The sequence below is a fragment of the Gadus morhua genome, chromosome 14 (genome assembly GCF_902167405.1).
Source record: "Gadus morhua chromosome 14, gadMor3.0, whole genome shotgun sequence".
NCBI lineage: Eukaryota > Metazoa > Chordata > Actinopteri > Gadiformes > Gadidae > Gadus > Gadus morhua.
In genome coordinates this window covers 21,565,387-21,588,353 of record NC_044061.1, presented here as the reverse complement: position 1 = coordinate 21,588,353, position 22,967 = coordinate 21,565,387, and the positions used below count along the sequence as shown (strand labels likewise).

Sequence of the window (22,967 nt, the reverse complement as noted above, 5' to 3'; positions counted from 1 at the left end):
GCTGTCAACTATTTTTTTTAAACTGAACGTTAGCATTCGGTCCCCAGGGAAAATGTATCTGTATAGCTTATTCTGGGACGGTTATTAACTGTCCATTGTCCCTGTTAAATAAATGAATAAAATAAATAAATAAACAATATTTTTGGCAGTGCTACGGGCCCTTTAACTCCCTCCCCGCCTCCCCTCCCCCCCCCCCTCCCCCAAGAGTAGTCACTGAGGTCTGCCAAGCTGCTGTCTGTCCCCCGCCGATCTGCTCCCAGTCCCTGCTTTGTTTTTATCCATCCTCACCCTCACCATGGCTGCTCTCTCTACAGATGAACCCTTCCCTTTCCACGGCCTGCTGCCCAAGAAAGAGACAGGTGCTACCTCTTATCTCTCCCGCTTCCCCGAGTATGACGGCCGAGGTGTGCTCATCGCTGTCCTGGACACCGGGGTGGATCCCGGGGCCCCCGGCCTGCAGGTAAATCCAGCCCGCTGTTTCACGTTAGCTGCTAATGCTAACTACAGGCCTCGTACTCCATTCAAACCGCTGTAGTAAATTTAAACACTCAAATAATACAAATATAACCACCAAATCATGTACTTATTAACGAACGGTATACGCAAAAACATTTTTTTAGTAGCTGTACTACCCAAACTTGTATGTATTTACGAACTGTCACATACACTAACGTGTATTGATTCAAATATTGTTATAGTAACTCCACTTTAACCAGTAAAGCATATATGTGTTTCTATATTCTAATAGCAACTCAACTTTAACTACTTACCATGGATTAATTGACATAATCTTAGAGTTACTCAACTTTAACCACTAAACCAGGAATTGAGTGGCATACTGTTATTAAAAGCAAACACAAACATGAATATCACACGACTAAGCTACCACCTTAATAATTGCTATGATACTATATAGTCTAGTTAGTACTAACGAGTTCATAATCAATAATATAATATTCTGTATACATCTAGTACTAAACATCAGAAATCCATAACCCCAATGTATCTAGTACTCATTTCTCTGGCAGTGACATGTGTTTTAAAGGTTATAGTACCACACAGGGGGCTGTCACAGAGACATATTAGGATTCTATTAACATAGGAAGCTGGTAGAAACTATTCCGATTCATTTTGAATTGTGTGTGTGTGTGTATGTATATATATTTTATATTATGGAGGTTACCTTCACACAAGTATCATACAATTGTAGGGGTTTACAGTTCATTACGGTTCCGACACTATGCATGCCTGAAGTATTTTTTTATTTATTTATGAGACTGGCAGCATGTACTAGTTTATAAGTAATCTTGGATCCAGCAGTCCTACATCTGCTGTACCAGTTTATTAGTAATCTGGGTAACCTTATTTCCTTGTGTAGTTCTACAGCGGTCTACACAGTGTTGACGTGAAACCTTTTACAGACCATCTTTCTATTAAAGATGTAAGGTGTCCTGGCTTTTCTTCACACCAGAAAAATATTAATGTTGTTGGCTGAGTTTGTCTTACTGTTAGCCTTTTACCCACTTAAAAGACTAACTGTTACGTTTTGACTGCAGGGTGCAGTACGGTTCGGTTCGCAAAGGTGCGGTACGGATTGCATTTCCACCGCCAAAAGTGGGCGTGAGCCGTACTCGTTTTGCCCTAACCTTCAGTACTCCGCCGTTGGGGTGCTGAGAGGTACACACCCCCTCGGTTGATTGGTCGACAGAATCTTCACTTCCGGGCGACGTGGGGATAAAAACAAACAAACAGTAGCCTCGAGGTATTATTCTTTACAATGAACATGTCGCGTAAAACGTAGCTGCCGCGGCGATCGACATCCGGCCTAACATAAAGGGTACTGTCGGCGGTGGAAACGCAACCTCGGAACTGAGCTGGGCTATACCGCCCCCTCCCTACCGGACTGAGGCGAACCGAACCGTACCGCACCCTGCAGTGGAAACGCGGCATTAGAGATCCCTCCCTGCCTCCAGCAGTCTAATTGATGGGCAGAAACAACAAGCGAAAGAAAGTGAACCCAGATTTGATCTAGTCTGCTGTAACACTTTAGTTATTAACCATTTTTTTTTTAACCATTTTACATTAGTAGTTTTTAACCATTTTACATTAGTAGGCCTGCCTTGTAACAAGACGTAAAATCCCAGGTCTGGCTCAATGCATGCCATTTTGCTCTCTCCATGTAAGTGAGGTGCTAAGCTGTTATTGATGAATTTTTAAGCAGGATTTCCGATTGGTTACCTTGCACCACATGATTCTATGTGTGAGGTCATGGCAGCAGCTATATTGCAAATTAAATCAGTTATCATAAGATTTCATTATATATTTTTAGCATGAAATTATGATTAAACTCTGTGATTGGGCTTTGCACGGCGCCAAACAATTCAATACAAATGTGTGTATTGTGTTCTTTTGTAACACAGAGTAAGTTAGGCCTGCTGTCGGTTCTCTCCAGGGCACAACAGCGTATATAAGACCCTGCTTCTGTCAGTTCTCTCCAGATCACAACAGAGTATATAATAAGCCCATTTTGCTGTCTGTTCCCTCCAGGTCACAACAGAGGGAAAGCCGAAGATCGTTGACATCATCGACACGACGGGCAGCGGGGATGTGAACATGACCACCGTCGCAGAGCCCAAGGATGGGACAATCCCCGGCCTTTCTGGAAGAACCTTGCAGGTGAGAGCCATCCCACTCGAGTACCTCTAGAACAAACACGCCCAAGAATCTCCAGAACCAAAACACTGCAGAGCCTCTAGAACCAACACAGCCTTCATCTTCTTCAAAAAAACACACTCTAGAACCGACACACCCTAGAACCAACACTCTTGAACCTCAAGAACCAACAGCCAACAGTCTAGAACCAACACAATGTACCACACACCCTAGAAACTCTCGAACAACATACCTTTGAACCTTGTGGAGGTACATCCTAGTGAGGCCAGTGTGTGATTATGGAGGTGCATCCTGGTGAGGCCAATGATTAGTGTACTTTAACATACAGTATTTAAGGCATGTAGAAAAGCACCTGCCTGTGAGTGACATCAATCACAGTGCTCCTTCTCTCCCGTTTCTGTCCTTGAATGTCATATGTTCATCTGACATCTCTTATGTGTCTCCCTGCAGATCCCCCCGTGCTGGGTCAATCCATCAGGGAAGTACCGCATCGGAGTTAAAAACGGTTACGAGATATTCCCCAAGGCCCTGAAGGAGAGAATACAGGTACCCACCAAGTAATTCACTCTCAAGTTCGGGATTACCGTTACAATTCCACTGGAAAGAGTGATATGTTTGTCGGAAGGTTGATGTTTGAATGTGGAGTATTGTTGTATGAGGGTTTTTGTAGAAGGAATGGTGTGTGTGTGTGTGTGTGTGTGTGTGTGTGTGTGTGTGTGTGTGTGTGTGTGTGTGTGTGTGTGTGTGTGTGTGTGTGTGTGTGTGTGTGTGTGTGTGTGTGTGTGTGTGTGTGTGTGTGTGTGTGGTTGCAGAAAGTTGTGTTGATAGAAAGAGTGAGGTTGTATTTGATGTTGATGTTTGCAGAAAGAATAACGTGCATGTAGAAAGAGTGATATGTTTGCTGAAAGGGTCAATTGTGTGTATAGTAGGGATGGGCAAAATGATTCTTTTCCGGGAACTAGTTCTTTCAGTTCAGTTCACTATAACGATTCGTTTATTTGATTCGTTCGTTTTGATTCGTTCGTTACGTCAGATTACATCTTAAAAAAAAAAAATAATAAAAAAACTTTTTTTTATAATTTTTTTTTTTTTAATTGGTCGTGGGCCCAGATAGGACAGTCAAGACCGCAGTCCGCCGTTTGGAGATTCCTGCTATATAGTATGTCGAACGTCCCACCAATATTTATACCACTTGCTTACTCTCTATATTTCATTCATGGTTTTGCATTTATAATTTTATTTTACTTTACATTTAATTCTTCATTGTTCAGGCATTACAGAACTTGCATGGTCATAAATAAAAAATACGAACTGCAGTTTAATTTCTTTGTTTGTTCTTAAATTGACGTAGAATGGAGCAAAGACTCCTGGGATTGGGAAATGCGTTTATCCAATAAACAGATGGAGGTCAAGTCTATTTTCGAAAAAATGTAGGGGGATATATGAGTCGAATGGTATGACCCAAGATACGTCAGACAGAAAGCGCGCATATTCGACGGTGCCGCCTTGTCATTGGTTTACCCAGGTGCCATTCCAACAACATTGCTACCTCTCATTGGCTGAATCTTTGAGAAAGTTGTAGACTCAATCAATGGAAGTCGCGGGGAGACGGAGCTCTGTTCGTTTGTATATTTTATTTACGTGACCATATGTTTGGTTTATGTTAAAAAAAAAGAATCAAAGAACCAGTTCTTCTTGTTTTGGGGAACCAGTTCTTGTCGTTCACGTTCGGGATTCGTTCGTTGTAACGAATCAGTCGCGACCGACACATCCCTAGTGTATAGTGATGTGTGTTTTATAAAGAGTGATTTTGTGTGTTTGTATAAAGAGTCATGTGGTGGGTGTGTGTTTGTAGAAAGAGCGTAAGGAGAAGCTGTGGGACCCCCCCCACAGAGCTGCCCTAGCAGAGGTCAGTCGCAGGATGGATGAGTTTGACCTCGCTCACCCCACCCCTTCCCAGGTACAAGCTTTCATCTCATGCAGGCTTTACACTTCTCTATCGACACTTCTATATTCATATTAATATATATATTATATTAATATAATCTTTATTACACGCCCATTATTAATTGAATCCATTAAACACATCTGTAATATTATAATCTGTATTAATGTACTGTATAGGATATCATAATATGTTCGTCATTTACTTTTTAATGTGGCATATCACCGAAGCACCATTGATGTTTCACTGTGTCTATGGGTTTGATAATGAGATCATGTGAAGTGTTAATGAATGTGAATCTGGAGGGAGTATAACTGTCGATGAGATAATGAGGGTCAAGAGTTTGAATGTAGCAGCAGAAGAATGAGGGTGGATGGATGCTCGCTGCCTGCCATGGCCAAAACGTTGATCGTTCAAGCAGCGCTGCAGATACCACATCAGATAAGAAATAAGTAACAAATGAAAAGTGATTGAGTGGTATTGGTACCAGCCACGGTTGATCACATCTGATTGTGCCCGATACCGAGTTTGGGGTCTGTTTCTCAGTAGCTCTTGTTTTCTGTTGAAGCTGGAGAAGCTGCAGAAGGAGGAGCTGCAGAGTCGCTCTGAGCTCCTGGCCTCTCTGGAGAAGAAGTACAGTGACCCTGGCCCCGTGTACGACTGTCTGCTCTGGAACGACGGAGACACCTGGAGGTACTAGTACCCACATGGTTCACACTACTCGGGGCTAGGGTTAGGTTGGGGTTAACATTGATAGCTATAGATATATAAATAGAGATAGCTATAGTGTAGCAGCTCTTGGTACCCATGACGTCATGTATTGAAATAAAGTCGATATTATATCTATATCTACATGCATGTGCATGTATGTCTTTAGAATATAAACAATATATACTAATTGTCGGCTCTCATGGTACCCATGCAGCTAGCACCACTGCAGGGTGTCTATATATAGTATACAATACCATAGTACACACTGCCTGGGTTTAGGGTTGGGTTGGGGTAACTGTTGCAGTGGTGAGTAAGTGTCTGGGTTAGGTTGCGGCTGGGGTAACCCTGGCCTTGTCTTCCAGGGCGGTGGTGGACACCTCTGAGTGCGGGGACCTGTCCCAGGGTACAGTGCTGAGCTCCTATAGAGAAAACCAGGAATATGCTACACTCGGCAACGCAGAGATGCTCAACTACTCCGTCAACGTCTACGACGAGGGAAACACACTGTGCATCGTCACCAGCGGAGGTAATCTGATGTTAAATACATGTGTGTCTATATATGTTCATATTTAGAGGTCCTACAAAATCCGTAGGAACCCTATTATATTTGTTAGTATTGTGCTTTTTTTTTTTTAAACCCTGACCAATTGGGCCGTATCTGAAAAACGACAACAACAAAAGTTGTATGTATCGGCAGGCTTGTAGAACTTTTAATGACCAAACGCCCAGGGGACTGTGGGGCTATATAGTGTAAAAGAGAGAAGGCCCCAATATAATATATTATAATCTATAGTGATATATATTCAATTGTATATTATGTAATTTAGCTAGCGTTGTTGCAGGTATCTTATATATATTATATAGTATGATATATAGTATTCATGGTACCCATGTCATTGTTGCAGTGTATTAATATATAGTGTGTATTTGATAGGAGCTCACGGTACCCACGTGGCCAGCATCGCTGCAGGGTGCTTCCCAGACGACCCAAAGCGTAACGGTGTGGCCCCCGGCGCTCAGATCCTGGCCCTGAAGATCGGAGACACGCGCCTCAGCACCATGGAGACGGGAACCGGGCTCATACGGGCTGTAAGTAATGCTATCATTCTTATTCTTATTCTTCTTCTTCTTATTATTATTATTATTATTATTAGGTGCTGATTTTGAATGAATTGAGCAAATAGCAAATAAGCCAGCGTTAATTGATCAAACACAATACCGGCTTAGTGTAGCCCAGGGACCAGCAGCTGATTGCACCAGCAGAACGTAAGGTCCCACTTAGGCTAGGGTGAACGTAAATTGCCCAAACGTTCGACTTTACACTCTGCTAAAAAAATAGCAGTTGCACCAAGCAGATAGTTTCAACATATCACTAAGTTATAACTAATATTTTACACCTCCCCTCTAGCTGGGGTAAGTTTCATTCTAACGATAAAGATCGGTAAATACGTTAAAAGATTTGAATACAAAAGATGGCTATTCGTTTTGAGCAATGGCAAGAGGAGTTGCAACGCGGTTTGTGTCGGGAACGGATTGTCCGTGACCGTATCGATCCATTTCATCTGTATGATGATGTAGATTTATATGCACAATTTCAGTTTTGCCAGGACGAATTACTTAGGATAACCGGCCTTCTTGACAACGACCTGCAGCACAACACAAACCGAAATTCGGCTCCAAGTCTAGCGATTTCAAGTGTGCTTGGCTCTGAGATATTTTGCCACTGGGTCTTTTCAAAACCTAGTTGGTGACTCGTTCATGTGCACAAGTCTACTGTCTGCAGAGCGGTTCGAGCTGTGGCAGTGTGTCTCTGCAGGCATCCGAACACATATGTTTGCTTCCCTGTACAGCCTGCGGAACAAAACCATGTCCGTCAACAATTTTATCAGATCGATGGTTTCCCAAATGTGTCAGGCTGTGTGGACGGAACGCACATCTGTATCAAGTCCCCAACGGACCACAAACCTGTTTTTCCCTCTCATTTGGGTGCTAAAGTGCCGGTACTTCCTGTTTACATTGTTGGCTGTCAATGATTGGCTTGAAATTATCTAAACGTCATTAAATGCGACGCTGGTACAATTTACGCACTACTAGTAACGTTACAATTTAAGTTTTTGTGGTGCAAACCAAATTTAGAACACCTCTAGTTTGAAACTAGCTAGGTCGATCGTAGGGTTAAGGCAAACTTTACACCCAAACTTATGATGGGCTTTACGCTCTGCTGGTGCAACCGACTGCTGAAGTTAGCGGGCCCGTTCAGGCCATCCCCCCCTTATGTTATGTGGAAAGTTTTGTGTCGATGGCGCAAGAAATTATGTTGCAGTGTCAATTTCAATATAACACTGTTGCAGGTGCTCACTGAGCTTAGGAATGGGAGTCAATGGGGGGGGGAAAGCACTGACTCCACCACTCCAAGGCTCACACCTCAGCTATGATCTAGAACGTGTACAACGACAAACTTCAGTCAATCATAAATCTGCTCCAATATGAACTGTATATGTTCTATACTTCAGATGATTGAGGTGATCAAACACAAATGTGACCTGGTGAACTACAGCTACGGAGAGGCCACGCACTGGCCCAACTCAGGGTGAGTTATCTGGTGATGTCATCTATTATTTATCAAAGTAATCCAGGGATATCATCTAGTGACTTAATCTGTTGACTAATGGTGTCATCTAGGGACTTAATCAGTTATCTAGTGATGTTGTCTAGGGATATCTAGTCATGTAGTGACAACAGCTAGTGACTTCCTCTGTCATCTAGGGATGTCATATCATCTAGTGATGTTATCTAGTGATGTCATCTGTCATCTAGTGATGTCAGCCAGTGATGATGTCATGTGGTCTCACCGGCTTGTGTCCCCTCTGCGATTGGTCCAGGAGGATCTGTGAGGTCATCAACGAGGCGGTGCAGAAACACAACGTGATGTTTGTGTCGAGCGCCGGGAACAACGGACCCTGCCTGTCCACCGTGGGCTGCCCTGGGGGGACCACCAGCAGTGTTATAGGTAGGTTATTATCAACCACTACTCCCACTAGTGTAGTGGGTAGGTTATTATCAACCACTACTCCCACTAGTGTAGTGGGTAGGTTATTATCAACCACTACTCCCATTAGTGTAGTGGGTAGGTTATTATCAACCACTACTCCCACTAGTGTAATGGGTAGGTTATTATCAACCACTACTCCCACTAGTGTAGTCGGTAGGTTATTATCAACCACTACTCCCACTAGTGTAATGGGTAGGTTATTATCAACCACTACTCCCACTAGTGTAGTCGGTAGGTTATTATCAACCACTACTCCCACTAGTGTAATGGGTAGGTTATTATCAACCACCTCTCCCACTAGTGTAATGGGTAGGTTATTATCAACCACTACTCCCACTAGTGTAATGGGTAGGTTATTATCAACCACTACTCCCACTAGTGTAATGGGTAGGTTAGAAGTTATACTAGATATTATAACATCTTAATTTAACTATTGAATTGTAAAATACAAATAAATACAAATCTTACTGATCCCAAGGCAGTAACAATATAACCCCCCCCCCCCAAAAAAAAAAAAAAAACATTGCAGCCTTTGCAATTTGCAAATGGCAAATCAAACCCCGCTATTATATAGCGATGACGTTTGAATTTGATGAATCGGTCAGCTCTATTTCTGACTATGCAAGCATTGCCGTCTCCAGAGGGTTGGGTTATGTAGGCTCCGAGGGTAAGGGGTTGAGGTGTGTAACGCGCTCCGTCTGTCCCCAGGGGTTGGGGCCTACGTGACCCCCGACATGATGGTGGCGGAGTACTCCCTGAGGGAGAAGCTCCCGGCCAACCAGTACACCTGGTCGTCTCGGGGACCCAGCATCGACGGCGCCCTGGGGGTCAGCATCAGCGCTCCGGGGGGAGCCATCGCCTCCGTCCCCAACTGGACCCTCCGGGGGACCCAGCTGATGAACGGCACCTCCATGTCCTCGCCCAACGCCTGCGGCGGCATCGCACTGGTTCTCTCAGGTGGGTTGTCTAACCCTAACACTAACCCTGACCCCTAGCACTAACCCATACCCCTAACCCTAAACATTACCCTAAACATTAACCCTACCCCTAACACTAACCCTGAACACTAACACTAACACTAGCCCCTTACAATAACACTAACCCCTTACACTAACCCTTACTCCTTACACTAACCCTTACCCCTTACACTAACCCTAACCCTTGCCCCTAACACCAACCCTACCCTTAACCCTTACCAATATCCCTTATCAACCTTACGTCACCAACTCGTTTGTATAATATGTGTGTAGGTTTAAAGCAGACTGGTGTGTGTGTGGGTTAGGAGAGCGTTGTGTGTGTGTGTGTATAATACGTGCGTAGGTGTTAAGCAGACTGGCATCTGTACCAGTGTGTGTGGGTTAGGAGAGTGTTGTGTGTGTGTGTGTGTGTGTATAATGTATATGATGTGTATAGGTGTAAAGCAGAATGGCATCAGTACCAGTGTGTGTGTGTGGGGGGTTGTTAGGAGAGCGTTGTGTGTGTGTGTATAATGTATATGATGTGTATAGGTGTAAAGCAGACTTGTGTGTGTGTGTGTGTGTGTGTGTGTGTGTGTGTAATGTATATGATGTCTATAGGTGTAAAGCAGACTGGCATCAGTACCAGCGTGTCGGGGGTGAGGAGAGCCCTGGAGAACACCGCTCAGAGGGTGGAGGACATCGAGATGTTCGCTCAGGGTTACGGAATCCTCCAGGTACGCCTTCATGCCTGCTCAGCTTCTACTTCCTGTCTTCCTCTCTCCTGTCCTGTCTGTCTGCCCTGTCTACTAGCGTGCTACCGCTAGCCTTGTTAGCATTGTTAAATCCCAGCTCATTGACGTTGTTCTCCTTGCAGGTGGAACGGGCTCTGGAATACCTCACTCAGCATGCCTCTCTACCCACAAGCCACCTGGGATTCTCTGTAACCGTGGGAACGCAGCGAGGCATCTACCTCAGGGACCCTGCCCACATCCTGGCACCCTCAGACCACTGTGTGGGAATTGAACCCGTGTTCCCAGAAAACACAGGTGCGTACACCCACACACACACACACACACACACACACACACACACACACACACACACACACACACACACACACACACACACACACGTAAACACACACACACGTAAACACACACACACACACACACGTAAACACACACACACGTAAACACACACACACACACACACACACACACACACACACGTACACACACACACGTAAACACACACACCCGTAAACACACACACACGCGTAAATACACACACACACACGTAAACACACACGCAAACGCACTCATACAAACACGCGGTAAACACACTCATACATGCATATACAGATCTCATGAGATAGTTGGTGTTTATATTTGTGTGTGTGTGTGTGTGTGTGTGTGTGTGTGTGTGTGTGTGTAGAAAACCCGGAGAAGATCTCCCTCCAGCTCCACTTGGCCCTCACCTGCTCCGCATCATGGGTGCAGAGCCCCGCCCACCTGGAGCTGATGAACCAATGTCGTCACTTCCACCTCCGCATCGACCCCCAGGGACTGAGGGAAGGACTGCACTACACCGAGGTGAGAGAGAGCCTGGAAGTTATAAATAGCAGAGTGAGAGAATATGCGTCACATATGAGAGAGAGAAGGAGAGCGACTTCATGTTGCATATCGGAGAGAGAAAGACTAAACATTACCTATACTAAATAGAGACATCTTTTAAAAAGGCGCAATTCATAATCTTAACAATACGGACATATCCTTTCTTGGTTACTAAACACTGAATCCTGTTAACTGTGTGTGTGTGTGTGTGTGTGTGTGTGTGTGTGTGTGTGTGTGTGTGTGTGTGTGTGTGTGTGTGTGTGTGTGTGTGTGTGTGTGTGTGTGTGTGTGTGTGTGTTTCTGCTCGTGTAGGTGCTGGGTTATGATACATCTGCTCCTGGGGGTGGTCCTCTATTCAGGGTTCCTATCACCGTTATCATCCCAACCAGGTAACACTTCCTCTTGTCTCCTCATCACCACCTCTTCTTGTCTCCTACTTTACCTCCTTCTCTCGTCGCCCCTTATTTATCGTCACCTTTACCTCATATTGTCTCCTCCTCCTTCACCTCCTCGTCTCCTTTACCCCCTCCTCTTGTCTCTTCTTACAACTCCTCCTTCTTTACCTCAGACTCCTTCGCCTCCTTCTCTAGTCTCCTCCTTAACATACTACTCCTTTCTCCTATTGTACCTCCTCCCATTGTCTCCCCCCTTCGCTGCCTCCTCTTGTCTCCTCCCCCTCCTGTCAACATAGTTTTACATGTATTTGACACATTTACCTAGACTGGGTAACCCCAGCCCATTCTGCCGGCGATTTGAATTTGCCCTGCAGAAGGGTCTGGAGAGGAGCAATACATTTCTTTCTGCTTCCGATACACTTTTGCGGGAGCCAATCACCAAGCTGTCTCTTCCCCCTGGTGCACTATTGGCTGGTTTAACGGGGACAGGGAAGCGACGGCAAGCAGCCAATTGCGTACTGAGTCATTTGAACTAGGCCCGTGGATCACTCTTGTGCTGATGAAACTGACAGCAGCCTCCCCAGATTGAGCTTGGTCTGGCAATAGCCACAGGCTAACATTTACAAGGAGTTAAAAACAATCTCTCTTTTTGTCCATCTGCGTCGTTCCGTCACCATGTCTGACATCTTGTCTGTATCCCCCCCCCCCCCCCTCCCAGGGTGAGTGAGGGGGCCAACCAGGAGGTTGTTCTCTCAGACGTCCACTTCAGGCCGGGTCAGATCAGACGGCACTTCATCACCGTCCCAGCAGGCGCCTCCTGGGCAGGTGTGTGTGTGTGTGTGTGTGTGTGTGTGTGTGTGTGTGTGTGTGTGTGTGTGTGTGTGTGTGTGTGTGTGTGTGTGTGTGTGTGTGTGTGTGTGTGTGTGTGTGTGTGTGTGTGTGGGTTACAAATGCCAACTTATTGTGCTAATGTTACGTATTTTAGGGCAGTCATTCCCAAAGTGAGGTCCGCGGTGACGGTACTGCAGGTGGTCCGTGGAATAGCAAAATAAAATATAAAAGAACAGGTTATTTTTAGCATTAATTTAACCAGGAAATTCACATACAAATTAAAAAATATCTATGTAACTTTCTTTTAACAAGCCTGTTGTACTGATGCTATAATGTTATTTTTAGTGCTAGTAGGCCTATTAAGAGGTGCGGGTAATTCAGGTAGGATTGTGTGCACACATATTTTGTTATGTGTATTATGAGGTGGTCCGTGCAGATTCATGATGAGAAATAGTGGTCCACACACACACACACACACACACACACACACACACACACACACACACACACACACACACACACACACACACACACACACACACACACACACACGCAAAGTTTGAACACCCCCTTGTCTAGGGCATGTACATAGGCTGGGAACCCGTGGATTTTGGGGGGGCTTTCAAAAACGAGAGCCAAACAGCTAGTAAAGTAGTGCTACATTCTGCAGTTATAGGAAGCATGTTTACCTGGAAAAGGAGATGTTTCCTGTACCCTTGAAAGAGAGTTTCCGTTGTCCGGTAATTACCGGTCATTGACCGTAAAAAAATTAGGAGGACCGAAAATCTCCGGTCAGAATGACCAATGGAAATAAATCTCTGCACAATTTGAATTGTGTTTAAATAATGAGTTAAACAATGAGGGTTTTGATTGACCTGAATATCGAAAAAAGTAAAAAAAAAAAAGAAACGTTAAAATGAGACATGACGTCACCAATTTCTTTCTAGAGGAAACACTGCCCTGAAATTGTTTGTAACATAACAATGTTCTGACCTGTATTAATGCGTTGGATCATTATTTTTTTATTTGTTATTCCTAATAAAAATAATTGTAATGTGGAATAAAGTAAAAAGTATATAAAATGTGTGAAAACAATCCTACAGGAAACACTGGCTGAGAGGTTGTATTTCAGCCCTACGGGTGTGTATATGCGTCAATTGAATTAGTGTATGTAGGAAGTATTTGTCTAATGTGTGGAGGTAGTCTACGTGTGTATTTAACGTGTATGTGTATTGTGTGTTTCAGAGTTGACCCTGAGCTCCCATTCAGGGGACGTGTCTTCCAAGTTCGTGCTCCACGCGGTCCACCTGGTGAAGCAGAAGGCCTACCGCGCCAACGAGTTCTACAAGTTCGCCTCTCTGCTGGAGAAGGGCTCCCTGACGGAGGCCTTCCCTGTCCTGGTACCTACCCCTCCCACTGCTACACCCCCAAATACTGCTGCACCCCCAAATACTGCTACCCCTCCCACTGCTACACCCCCAAATACTGCTGCACCCCCAAATACTGCTACCCCTCCCATTGCTACACCCCCAAATACTGCTACACCCCCAAATACTGCTACTCCCCCAAATACTGCTACACTTTCCAATACAACACCCAAAAATACTGCTTCACCTCCCACGATACTACTTAATGATACCTACCCCACCCTAACATGCTACACCACCCAACGTCCAGCAGCACCCAAAATAAGTCCCAACATGTTGATATCTATAGTCGGGTCTACCTTGTGTTTGTAACTCTGTGTGTGTCTGTGTGTAGCCAGGCCGTATCGTGGAGGTGTGTATCGCTCGCTGGTGGGCCAGTCTGGGAGATGTGACGGTGGACTACACCATCTCCTTCCATGGCCTGCACACGCACCCCTCCCCCCTACACATCGTAAGTACACACACTACTCCCCCCTTTACATTGTAAGACCATACACACACACACACACACACACACACACTACTCCCCCCTGCACATCATAGGAACACACACACACACACACACACACACACACACACACACTACTCCCCCCTGCACATCATAAGAACACACATACACATACACTTACACACACACACACACACACACACACACACACACACACCACCTTTACATCCCAAGTGATCACCATGACGAGCATGTTGGATGTTGACTCGATGGTTGGTTCTTTTTCCCAGAATGCATCAGAGGGCGTGACCAGCTTTGAGGTTTCATCTCCTCTCCGATATGAAGACGTAGCTCCCAGCATCACACTCAAGTCCTGGGTACAACCACTGAGGTAATTATACACACATCTACGCACATTATACACACAGGTACACAAACATACGCTTGAAACATTGAGATGTTTGTGTATCTGTGTGTAGGCCAGTAAACTATAAGATCAGAGCTCTGGGTATGCGAGACGTTCTGCCCGACAACAGACAACTGTACGAGATGCAGCTCACCTACACCTTCCACCAGGTCAGTTCTATACTATATATTATTATAGTTCTACAATAACAGGTCAGTTCTATACTATATATTATTATAGTTCTACAATAACAGGTCAGTTCTATACTATATATTATTATAGTTCTACAATAACAGGTCAGTTCTATACTATATATTATTATAGTTCTACAATAACGGGTCAGTTCTATACTATATATTATTATAGTTCTACAATAACAGGTCAGTTCTATACTATATATTATTATAGTTCTACAATAACAGGTCAGTTCTATACTATATATTATTATAGTTCTACAATAACAGGTCAGTTCTATACTATATATTATTATAGTTCTACAATAACAGGTCAGTTCTATACTATATATTATTATAGTTCTACAATAACAGGTCAGTTCTATACTATATATTATTATAGTTCTACAATAACAGGTCAGTTCTATACTATATATTATTATAGTTCTACAATAACAGGTCAGTTCTATACTATATATTATTATAGTTCTACAATAACAGGTCAGTTCTATACTATATATTATTATAGTTCTATAATAACAGGTCAGTTCTATACTATGTATTATTATAGTTAGTTATCATCTGTATATTAATATTATAACATGTACCTTCCACCAGGTCCGTTCTATACTATCTTATGTACTCGGCTATGATACCGCTAGAGACCCCGCGGTTCTTTTGATCAATAAAAAAACCTATGATTAATCTTTTCTTTACATCACGTTTGCTTATATCAAAAAATAATCTGATCTTCTGATAGCTGAAAACCAGAATTGATCTGGGTTTATCCTCTAGAAACAGGGCCCAACTCATTTATAGATGACCTATTATATATTCTAGTCAATAACGTACACCTTTCAGAGAGGTACAGTGGTTTACGTGTGTGTGTGTGTGTGTGTGTGTGTGTGTGTGTGTGTGTGTGTGTGTGTGTGTGTGTGTGTGTGTGTGTGTGTGTGTGTGTGTGTGTGTGTGTGTGTGTGTGTGTGTGTGTGTGTGTGTGTCAGCCTAAGAGTGGGGAGGTGACCCCTAGCTGCCCTCTGCTGTGTGAGCTGCTCTATGAGTCCGAGTTCGACAGCCAGCTGTGGATGATGTTCGACAGCAACAAGAGACTGCTGGGCTCAGGAGACGCCTACCCTCAACAGGTATAACCCTGGTACCCCTTTACCCTCTACAGGTATAACCTGGCACCCCCTTACCCTCAACAGGTATAACCCTGGTACCCCCTTACCCTCAACAGGTATATAACCCTGGTACCCCCTTACCCTCAACAGGTATAACCCTGGTACCCCCTTACCCTCAACAGGTATATAACCCTGGTACCCCCTTACCCTCAACAGGTATATAACCCTGGTACCCCCTTACCCTCTACAGGATTATACATCCTAGTACCCCCTGGACTAGTTCAATGTACAGACATTAGTCTTTAACAGAGCTCTACCCCGCCCGTCTCCTGACCGCCCTCTGCAGTACTCCCTGAAGCTGGAGAAGGGCGACTACACCATCCGACTGCAGGTGCGCCACGAGCAGTCCGGCGAGCTGGAGCGCATCAAGGACCTCCCCTTCGTGGTCTCCCACCGCCTGCCGAGCACGCTCAGCCTGGACGTCTACGAGACGCACCGGGCCGCGCTCGCCTCCAAGAAGAAGACCACCTCCCTCACCATGTGTCCAGGCAGCACCCAGCCCTTCTACACCGTTTCCCTGCCCGACGACAAGTAGGTCCCCCACCCTCACCCAGCCCTTCTACACCGTCCCCCTGCCCGATGATAAGTAGGTCCCCCACCCTCACCCAGCCCTTCTACACCGTCCCCCTGCCCGACCACAAGTAGGTCCCCCACCCTCACCCAGCCCTTCTACACCGTCCCCCTGCCCGATGACAACCCCGCCCTCCCTGCCTGGCGAAAAAGTATTCCTGCTCACTCTGGGAGGGGCTAATATGAACCGGTTTCTCTGACTATTGGCCAAATCAGGGTTTCCTGTCCCAAGGATTGAAGTCACAAGAAAGTAGCAAGTTGACTGACTTGATTTTCTCTCTCTCTCTCTCTCTTTCTCTCTCTACCTCTCACTCTCTCAGGGTTCCTAAGGGAACGTGTTCAGGCTGTTACCTCACCGGTTCCCTGGTCGTTCCCAAGAGCGAGTTTGGCAAGAAGGCTGTGAGTGTTTCCTGTCTGCAGTCTCTGACTTCCTATCTCCTAATTCGCCCTCCACAGAACCCATAGATAGAACTATATAACACACCGAGCAGCATGCTACGTTAGTTAGCTGCGTGCTAGAAAAGTAAAAGATTGGTAAGAACTCTTCTCAATGAGTTTCCCTCTCTGTTCCGCTACCTATTGGTTTTTAATCTACCTTTTGTGTCTTAAAAAAGAGAAAAGTAAACTACAGTGAGAGCAGGTGCTGGTAGAGGTGTTGACTGTGTCTTGTTCTGACCACCAGGGGCAGGCTTCTGCAAAACGACAAGGCAAGTTTAAGAAGGTACTGGAAGAGATAGACTCCATTTAACTCTCTCCTTGGCTCCTACGGTCTCTCTACCGGGGTTCTCTCGCTCTCTGGCTCCTATGCTCTCTCTACCAGGGTTTATTTGTTCTCTCGCTCTCTTTAGCGCCTATGCTTTTTCTACCAGGTCTGTCTCTTATCGCTGTGAGTTTACCTCTCGCTCTCTGTCTCTCTCCAATCCCATGGGGTGGTCCTGTGCCCCTCAGTTAGGGTAAGGGGTCAGGGTTAGGGTAACCATAGACAGGCTATGGTGCAGCTAGGCTGATCTCAACTGGTGGTCAGTAATATCAGTAATATAGAAGACACTAACTCCCAACCGTGTGACTTTTTTGGATGGTACACTACGGGAGGTACCGTGACAGGAGAAGCCTTGGGGGGCTTCTCCTGTGATGGAAGTAATAACAGAATTCATTGAAAAAATATTTCAAACTATTAGATCGCTGATTTTTAAATATTAAGGACAAATATTAAGGACAAACAATAATCGAGTAAAGTTCTCAACTGCTTGATTCGTTATCATCCATTCTTTCATATTATATATTAATAATAAAGCTGTATTTTTATACTTTTTTTTTTATATAACATTTAACAACAGTCTGAAATATAGTAGCCTAACTAAGCAATAAAGACCTATTCTTTCTTATTATAGCTCAACATTGTACAACAGACTGATTAAGGTAGAGTAACTAAGGACAGTAAAGTAATTGGATGCCCTTGTTTTAATCGCGTCATGTTGAGTGTGTACCATCAAAGCACTGGTCGTCACTCTGTAGCTGCGCCCTCACGGCTGCCCCACCAAGCGTGTGGCCCCGAGTGAGGCTCTCGCCTCCCATCCACTTTGTAAAGGACGCGGGCGCGCGTAAGGCAAGGGCTTCTGGGAAGGCTCACGTGCCGACGGGGGGGGGGGGGGGGGGGGGGGGCGACAAGTTGAACTTCAGGTAACTTGATGCAAATTAGCGTGTCTTGCAGCGCACATTCGGCCGGTGATTGGACAATCGACATTCAGTGAGTACCAGCAGACCAAACGGACTCGTGGTGGAATTGAATTTCCTGGTTTTGAGAACTTCCATCGACTTAGTGGTGAACTCCCACAAGCAGCCGCTAGAGAGATGCGGGGCGTTGCCACGCGTTTGGTGGGGCCGAGGGGTTGGGCGATCATGGACGGTGCCCTAGCTTCTGATGTCATACTGCAGCGAGGAGCTTAGGGTCAGGGGTCAGGGGTCAAGTGTTGTCAGGCAGAGGGAGGATGATGATGTGGATGACTAGCAAAATAATTGTCCTCCCCGTCGCGTACAAATTGGGACTCCTACGATGTAAAGCAGGAAGTGTGTCTTGTTTGTTGACAGGATGTGGTTCCCGTGGTGTACCACCTGATCCCTCCCCCGAACAAGGTGAAGAACGGAGGCAAGGAGAAGGAAGGAGGGAAGGAGAAGGAGGCAGGAAAGGAGAAGGAAGAAGAGAAGGAAAAGAGTGTGAAGGAGGAGTTCATCGAGGCCATGAGAGACCTGAAGATACAGTGGATGACAAAGTCTGAAAGAAATTATTATTACTCATTCCCTTATTACTGTTAATGTTACTATTGTATTACAATATTATAATAGCACAATCACTACGATACTGTACTACTAAGGGTAGTCCTTCCAATATTACTGTTATTATAACTATTTATAGTACTTTTATTTGTACTATTATTTGTACTTATACTGGTACTATTATAAGTGCTACCAGAACTTTTAATTTTATTATTATAACTTTTATGAACGGTATCTGTACTATTATTTGAACCATTAAATGTCCTTTAAAGATGATGATTTAATATAATTTGCTCTCTTCTACTATTAGTAGTTTTGTACTGTAATTGTTAGTCTCTGTTTGTGGCTGTGCTGAGTGGTTCTCTCCCTGGGCTAGGCTGGAAGGCAGCTGCGTGTACGAGGAGCTGAGGGAGCTGTACTCCTCCTACCTCCCCCTGCACGTCCAGAGGCTCCATCAGCTGGACGCGGAGAAGGTACACTCCTCTGCCTGCCTGCCTGTCTGTCTTCCTGCCTGTCTGTCTGTCAGTCTGTCTTTGTCTTTGTTTCTCTCTCTATGTGTTTTTGTATCTCTCTCTATGTCTGTCTGTATCTCTCATCCTCTCTGTCTGTATCTCCCATTCTCTCTCTGTCTGTATCTCTCTTTCTGTATCTCCTGTATTTCTGTCCGACCTGGCCCTTGAGTTGCTATAGTGTGTGTGTGTGTGTGTGTGTGTGTGTGTGTGTGTGTGTGTGTGTGTGTGTGTGTGTGTGTGTGTGTGTGTGTGTGTGTGTGTGTGTGTGTGTGTGTGTGTGTGTGTGCAGGAGCGGGTGAAGCATCTCCCTGATGTGGTGACGGCAGCAGACCAGGTCCTGTCCCTCATCGACCAGACGGCTCTGGCGGTTCACCTCACCCTGAAGACCGACCCACGGCCCGAGGCCGCCACTATAAAGAGGTACCAGCAGGATGGACACTGGACCATCACCTAGAACCATCAGCTAGAACCATTAACTTCAACCATAGAAACTAGAACCATATAAAGTCACAAATTAAACTAACCATTAACATAAACCACGTCACACAGTTGTAGCCAGTTAGAATGAGCATTCTTTCATCTTCCACTTACGAACTGGAAGATGGACAATCTTACACATTGCGTCTTTATATAAAACCATTTATTTTCTGTGTGTGTGTTCCAGTGACATGGAGAAGCAGAAGACGTCCCTGTTGGACGCCCTGTGTAGGAAGGGATGTGCTCTGGCCGACCAGCTCCTGCTGCCCCCCCAGGATGGGGAGGGGGCCGTTGCTCTGGGGGAGCGGCAGGCCGAGGGCCCCCAAGGGCCTGAGGAACAGGCGGGCAGCAGCAGCTCTGAGGACGGCCAGACCAGCCTGGAGAAGAACCTCATGGAAACCTTCTGGGAGGTCCAGAAGTGGGCGGAGCTCACCGACACCAAGGTAGCTGCGCTGTAGATTAGTCACCATGGTAACAATACTGCAGTTTAGCTACCAGGTTAACAAAACTGTAGTTTAGTCACCCTGGTAGCAACGCTGTAGTTGGTGACCGTGGTAACAAGGCTGTAGTTGGTTACCGTGGTAACACTGGAGTAGGTTACCAAGGTAACAGTGCTGTAGTTTGTTACCAAGGTAACAGCGCTTGGTTGGTTACCAAGGTAACAACGTTGTAGTTAACAGTTCCCCTGCTAATAGCTATCCCTGCTAGGACTTTTTTTTTCTTTACGTCTTTACGTTATAATATTTATGTTATAATATATGTTCTATCTACCCCCAGGTGTTAACCTTCTCCTATAAACACGCGCTGGTAAACCGAATGTACGGTCGCGCCTTGAAGTATGCGTCCAAGATGGCGGAGGACAAACCCAGCAAGGACAACATGAAGAACTGCATCCAGGTCAGACTCACCGCTAAATAGACCAGGGGGTGCTAACTAGACGATGAGATAAACCGCTTACTAGACCAGGGGACGGACCGCTAACTAGAGATGGTGACGGAGCAGGAGACCAGCCAACTAGGCCAGGAGACCGCTAACTAGACCGGGAGACCGCTAACTAGACTAGTGGACAGACCCTTAACTAGGCCAGTAGAGAGACTGCTAACAAGACTAGGAGACTGACCGCTTGCTGTGCAGTTGACCGCTAACTAGACCTCAAAGCAGACCGCTAACTAGATCATGAGATAGATCGCTAACTAGATCATGAGATAGACCGCTAACTAGACCAGGAGACCGCTAAATGGAACAGAAGAACGCTAACTAGACTAGTGGATAGACCCCTAACTAGACCAGTGGAGAGACTGCTAACTAGACCAGGGTGCAGATAGCTATCCAGACCAGGAAATCAGTAACTAGACCAGCGGACCGCCTACTAGACCCTATCTGAACCAGTATCTCGTATTCAGTGTCCAGGTTATAGAAATGGGATTCTCGCAGACATTATTTAAATACCAACCTGTTGAAACACTTGATTGTCGGTAATGTACTCTCCCTGTTTCCTATTTCCAGCTGATGCACCATCTGGGATGGACCTACTGTGCCACCTTCACCCAGAACTGGCTGCCTGTCTTGTACCCTGCAGAATACACACCCTTCTAACACGCACACACACACCCATCGAACACACAAAGACACCCTTCTAACACACACACCCTTCTCACACACACACACACACACCCTGTTCTAACACATGAACACGTCCTTCTAACACACACACACACAGACCCTTCTAACGCACGCATCATTCTAACATACCCTTTTAACACTTAAACACATACTCACACACCCTTCTAACACACACATGCACGCACACGCACGCAAACACCCTTCTAATCACACACACACACACACACACACACACACACACACACACACACACACACACACACACACACACACACACACACACACACACACACACACACACACACACTGTCAATATAAAGGATGAGAATGTGGTGTTTTCTCATAATGTAGACGAGGAAGAAAGGGGATGAAACCAAACACAGGGAAATCCTTATGATGATCCTTCAGCCACCTGCTGACCTGGAAGCATCTTGACAGTCACATCAAGCTAACGCTAGTCTGATGCCAGCCAAATGCTAACCTGAAGCTAGCCTGATGCTAGCCTAATGCAAGCCTGAACCTATTCTTTCTCAAGCCTAATTCTACCCGGATGCTAGCCCAAACCCTGACCCTAATTCCACCTTAATGCTAGCCTTACTCTCACGCTAACGCTAGCCTAATGCTAGGTTAACGCTAGCTTAACACACGCCTTAAGCTAGGCTAATTAGGTTGAGGGTTACTCAATTGGTCTGTTAGTATGGTGGGGGGTTTGTCTGGCCACAGGCGAGACAAATCATCTCTGAATGGAAGATGTATTCAGACCTTCTACCACAACCGACAGACTATCTCCTCCACCACCACCACCACCACCTCACTGTCTGAAGAACCCTCTATGAACCTCCCCTCTATATCTACTGTACATACACATATCTAGAGGCAATATAAGAATATCAAAACGTATCTAGTACTCTCCATGACTTAGTTTGCATATATGCATGTCTTCTGAATATGGAAGGAAAAAAACAAACAGTTTGGGGCAAACTTTTACGTTTGTTTTGAGTTTAACAACATTTTTTAACCCTGGGAAGACTTCATCTGACGGTGATTTGCTGCTTGCACCCTTCTACCCATTTTAGTTTTTATCAGTTAACAGCGCAGCGTCCTGTTTGCATTAGCGTTTGATCCTCCCAGAGAGCTCAGCAGCTGTTGTTAAAGTGTTGTCTATGTTCTTTTAAACCTGCTAAAGCGATCGCTTCAACAGAGGTTTGAATACCTTCTCATCGACAGCTGTCCATCACAACTCTCGTCCTCTTGGGGCGGGTCTTGTTGCCTCAGACACGTTCCTCTAGGCTGAGCCTCTCCTTGATTGACAGGATATTAATTGCAGTTGATAACATGATAAACCCTTAGAAGCCCCACACCTCCATCCCCCGTGTATTTATCAATCCTGTTCCCGTCACGTCGGTTTTGTGTGTTGCCAACGGTTGGTGTTTCGGGGGTTGAGTGTTTGAAGGCCTTAACTATCTGGACCAGTCCGTCCTCCACTTCCAGCGCACGCTGGGTGCCGACTCGATAGATTCACACATGAGGAAACGCCAATGTGTTATGTCCTGTCCCTGAGTTTTTTTTGTTGTATTGTTTTAAAGACGGCATGTTATTCCCCGATAATTTCACCTCGCCTGTATGGATGTATATCAACAGAGGGAAGATGACAATAAAATGATTTTGAAGATTTTAAATACGCTTCCACCTTTTTA

General features: G+C 45.3%; 1 protein-coding gene across 2 annotated transcripts; it reads left to right on the top strand.

Moving 5' to 3' along the window:
• Window positions 1-197: 197 nt before the first annotated feature.
• tpp2 (tripeptidyl peptidase 2) lies at window positions 198-22,949 on the top strand. 2 transcript variants are annotated; one of them, XM_030376794.1, is made up of 29 exons: window positions 198-460; window positions 2,548-2,676; window positions 3,124-3,219; window positions 4,529-4,633; window positions 5,187-5,311; window positions 5,692-5,855; window positions 6,264-6,418; window positions 7,843-7,919; window positions 8,212-8,339; window positions 9,090-9,338; window positions 9,959-10,074; window positions 10,215-10,386; window positions 10,775-10,932; window positions 11,266-11,342; window positions 12,067-12,173; window positions 13,425-13,579; window positions 13,941-14,057; window positions 14,345-14,445; window positions 14,534-14,630; window positions 15,638-15,775; window positions 16,101-16,345; window positions 16,705-16,783; window positions 17,067-17,105; window positions 18,473-18,654; window positions 19,035-19,131; window positions 19,460-19,590; window positions 19,835-20,090; window positions 20,425-20,544; window positions 21,154-22,949. In XM_030376794.1, exons 1-29 carry the CDS (start codon window positions 296-298, stop codon window positions 21,241-21,243), a joined length of 3,870 nt encoding a protein of 1,289 aa, XP_030232654.1. In that variant the 5' UTR covers window positions 198-295; the 3' UTR covers window positions 21,244-22,949. The 2 variants fall into 2 exon arrangements, with proteins under 2 accessions (XP_030232654.1, XP_030232655.1); XM_030376795.1 differs by lacking the exon at window positions 17,067-17,105 and having other exon boundaries at window positions 21,154-21,539.
• Window positions 22,950-22,967: the final 18 nt, after the last annotated feature.

Excerpts from the sequence above, each read along its gene's own strand:
- tpp2 (XM_030376794.1), top strand. The coding sequence starts at position 296 with ATGGCTGCTCTCTCTACAGATGAACCCTTCCCTTTCCACGGCCTGCTG. Across the intron at positions 2,677-3,123 it reads TTTCTGGAAGAACCTTGCAG|ATCCCCCCGTGCTGGGTCAA; the intron begins GTGAGAGCCATC and ends GTCTCCCTGCAG. Across the intron at positions 19,132-19,459 it reads ATCAGCTGGACGCGGAGAAG|GAGCGGGTGAAGCATCTCCC; the intron begins GTACACTCCTCT and ends GTGTGTGTGCAG.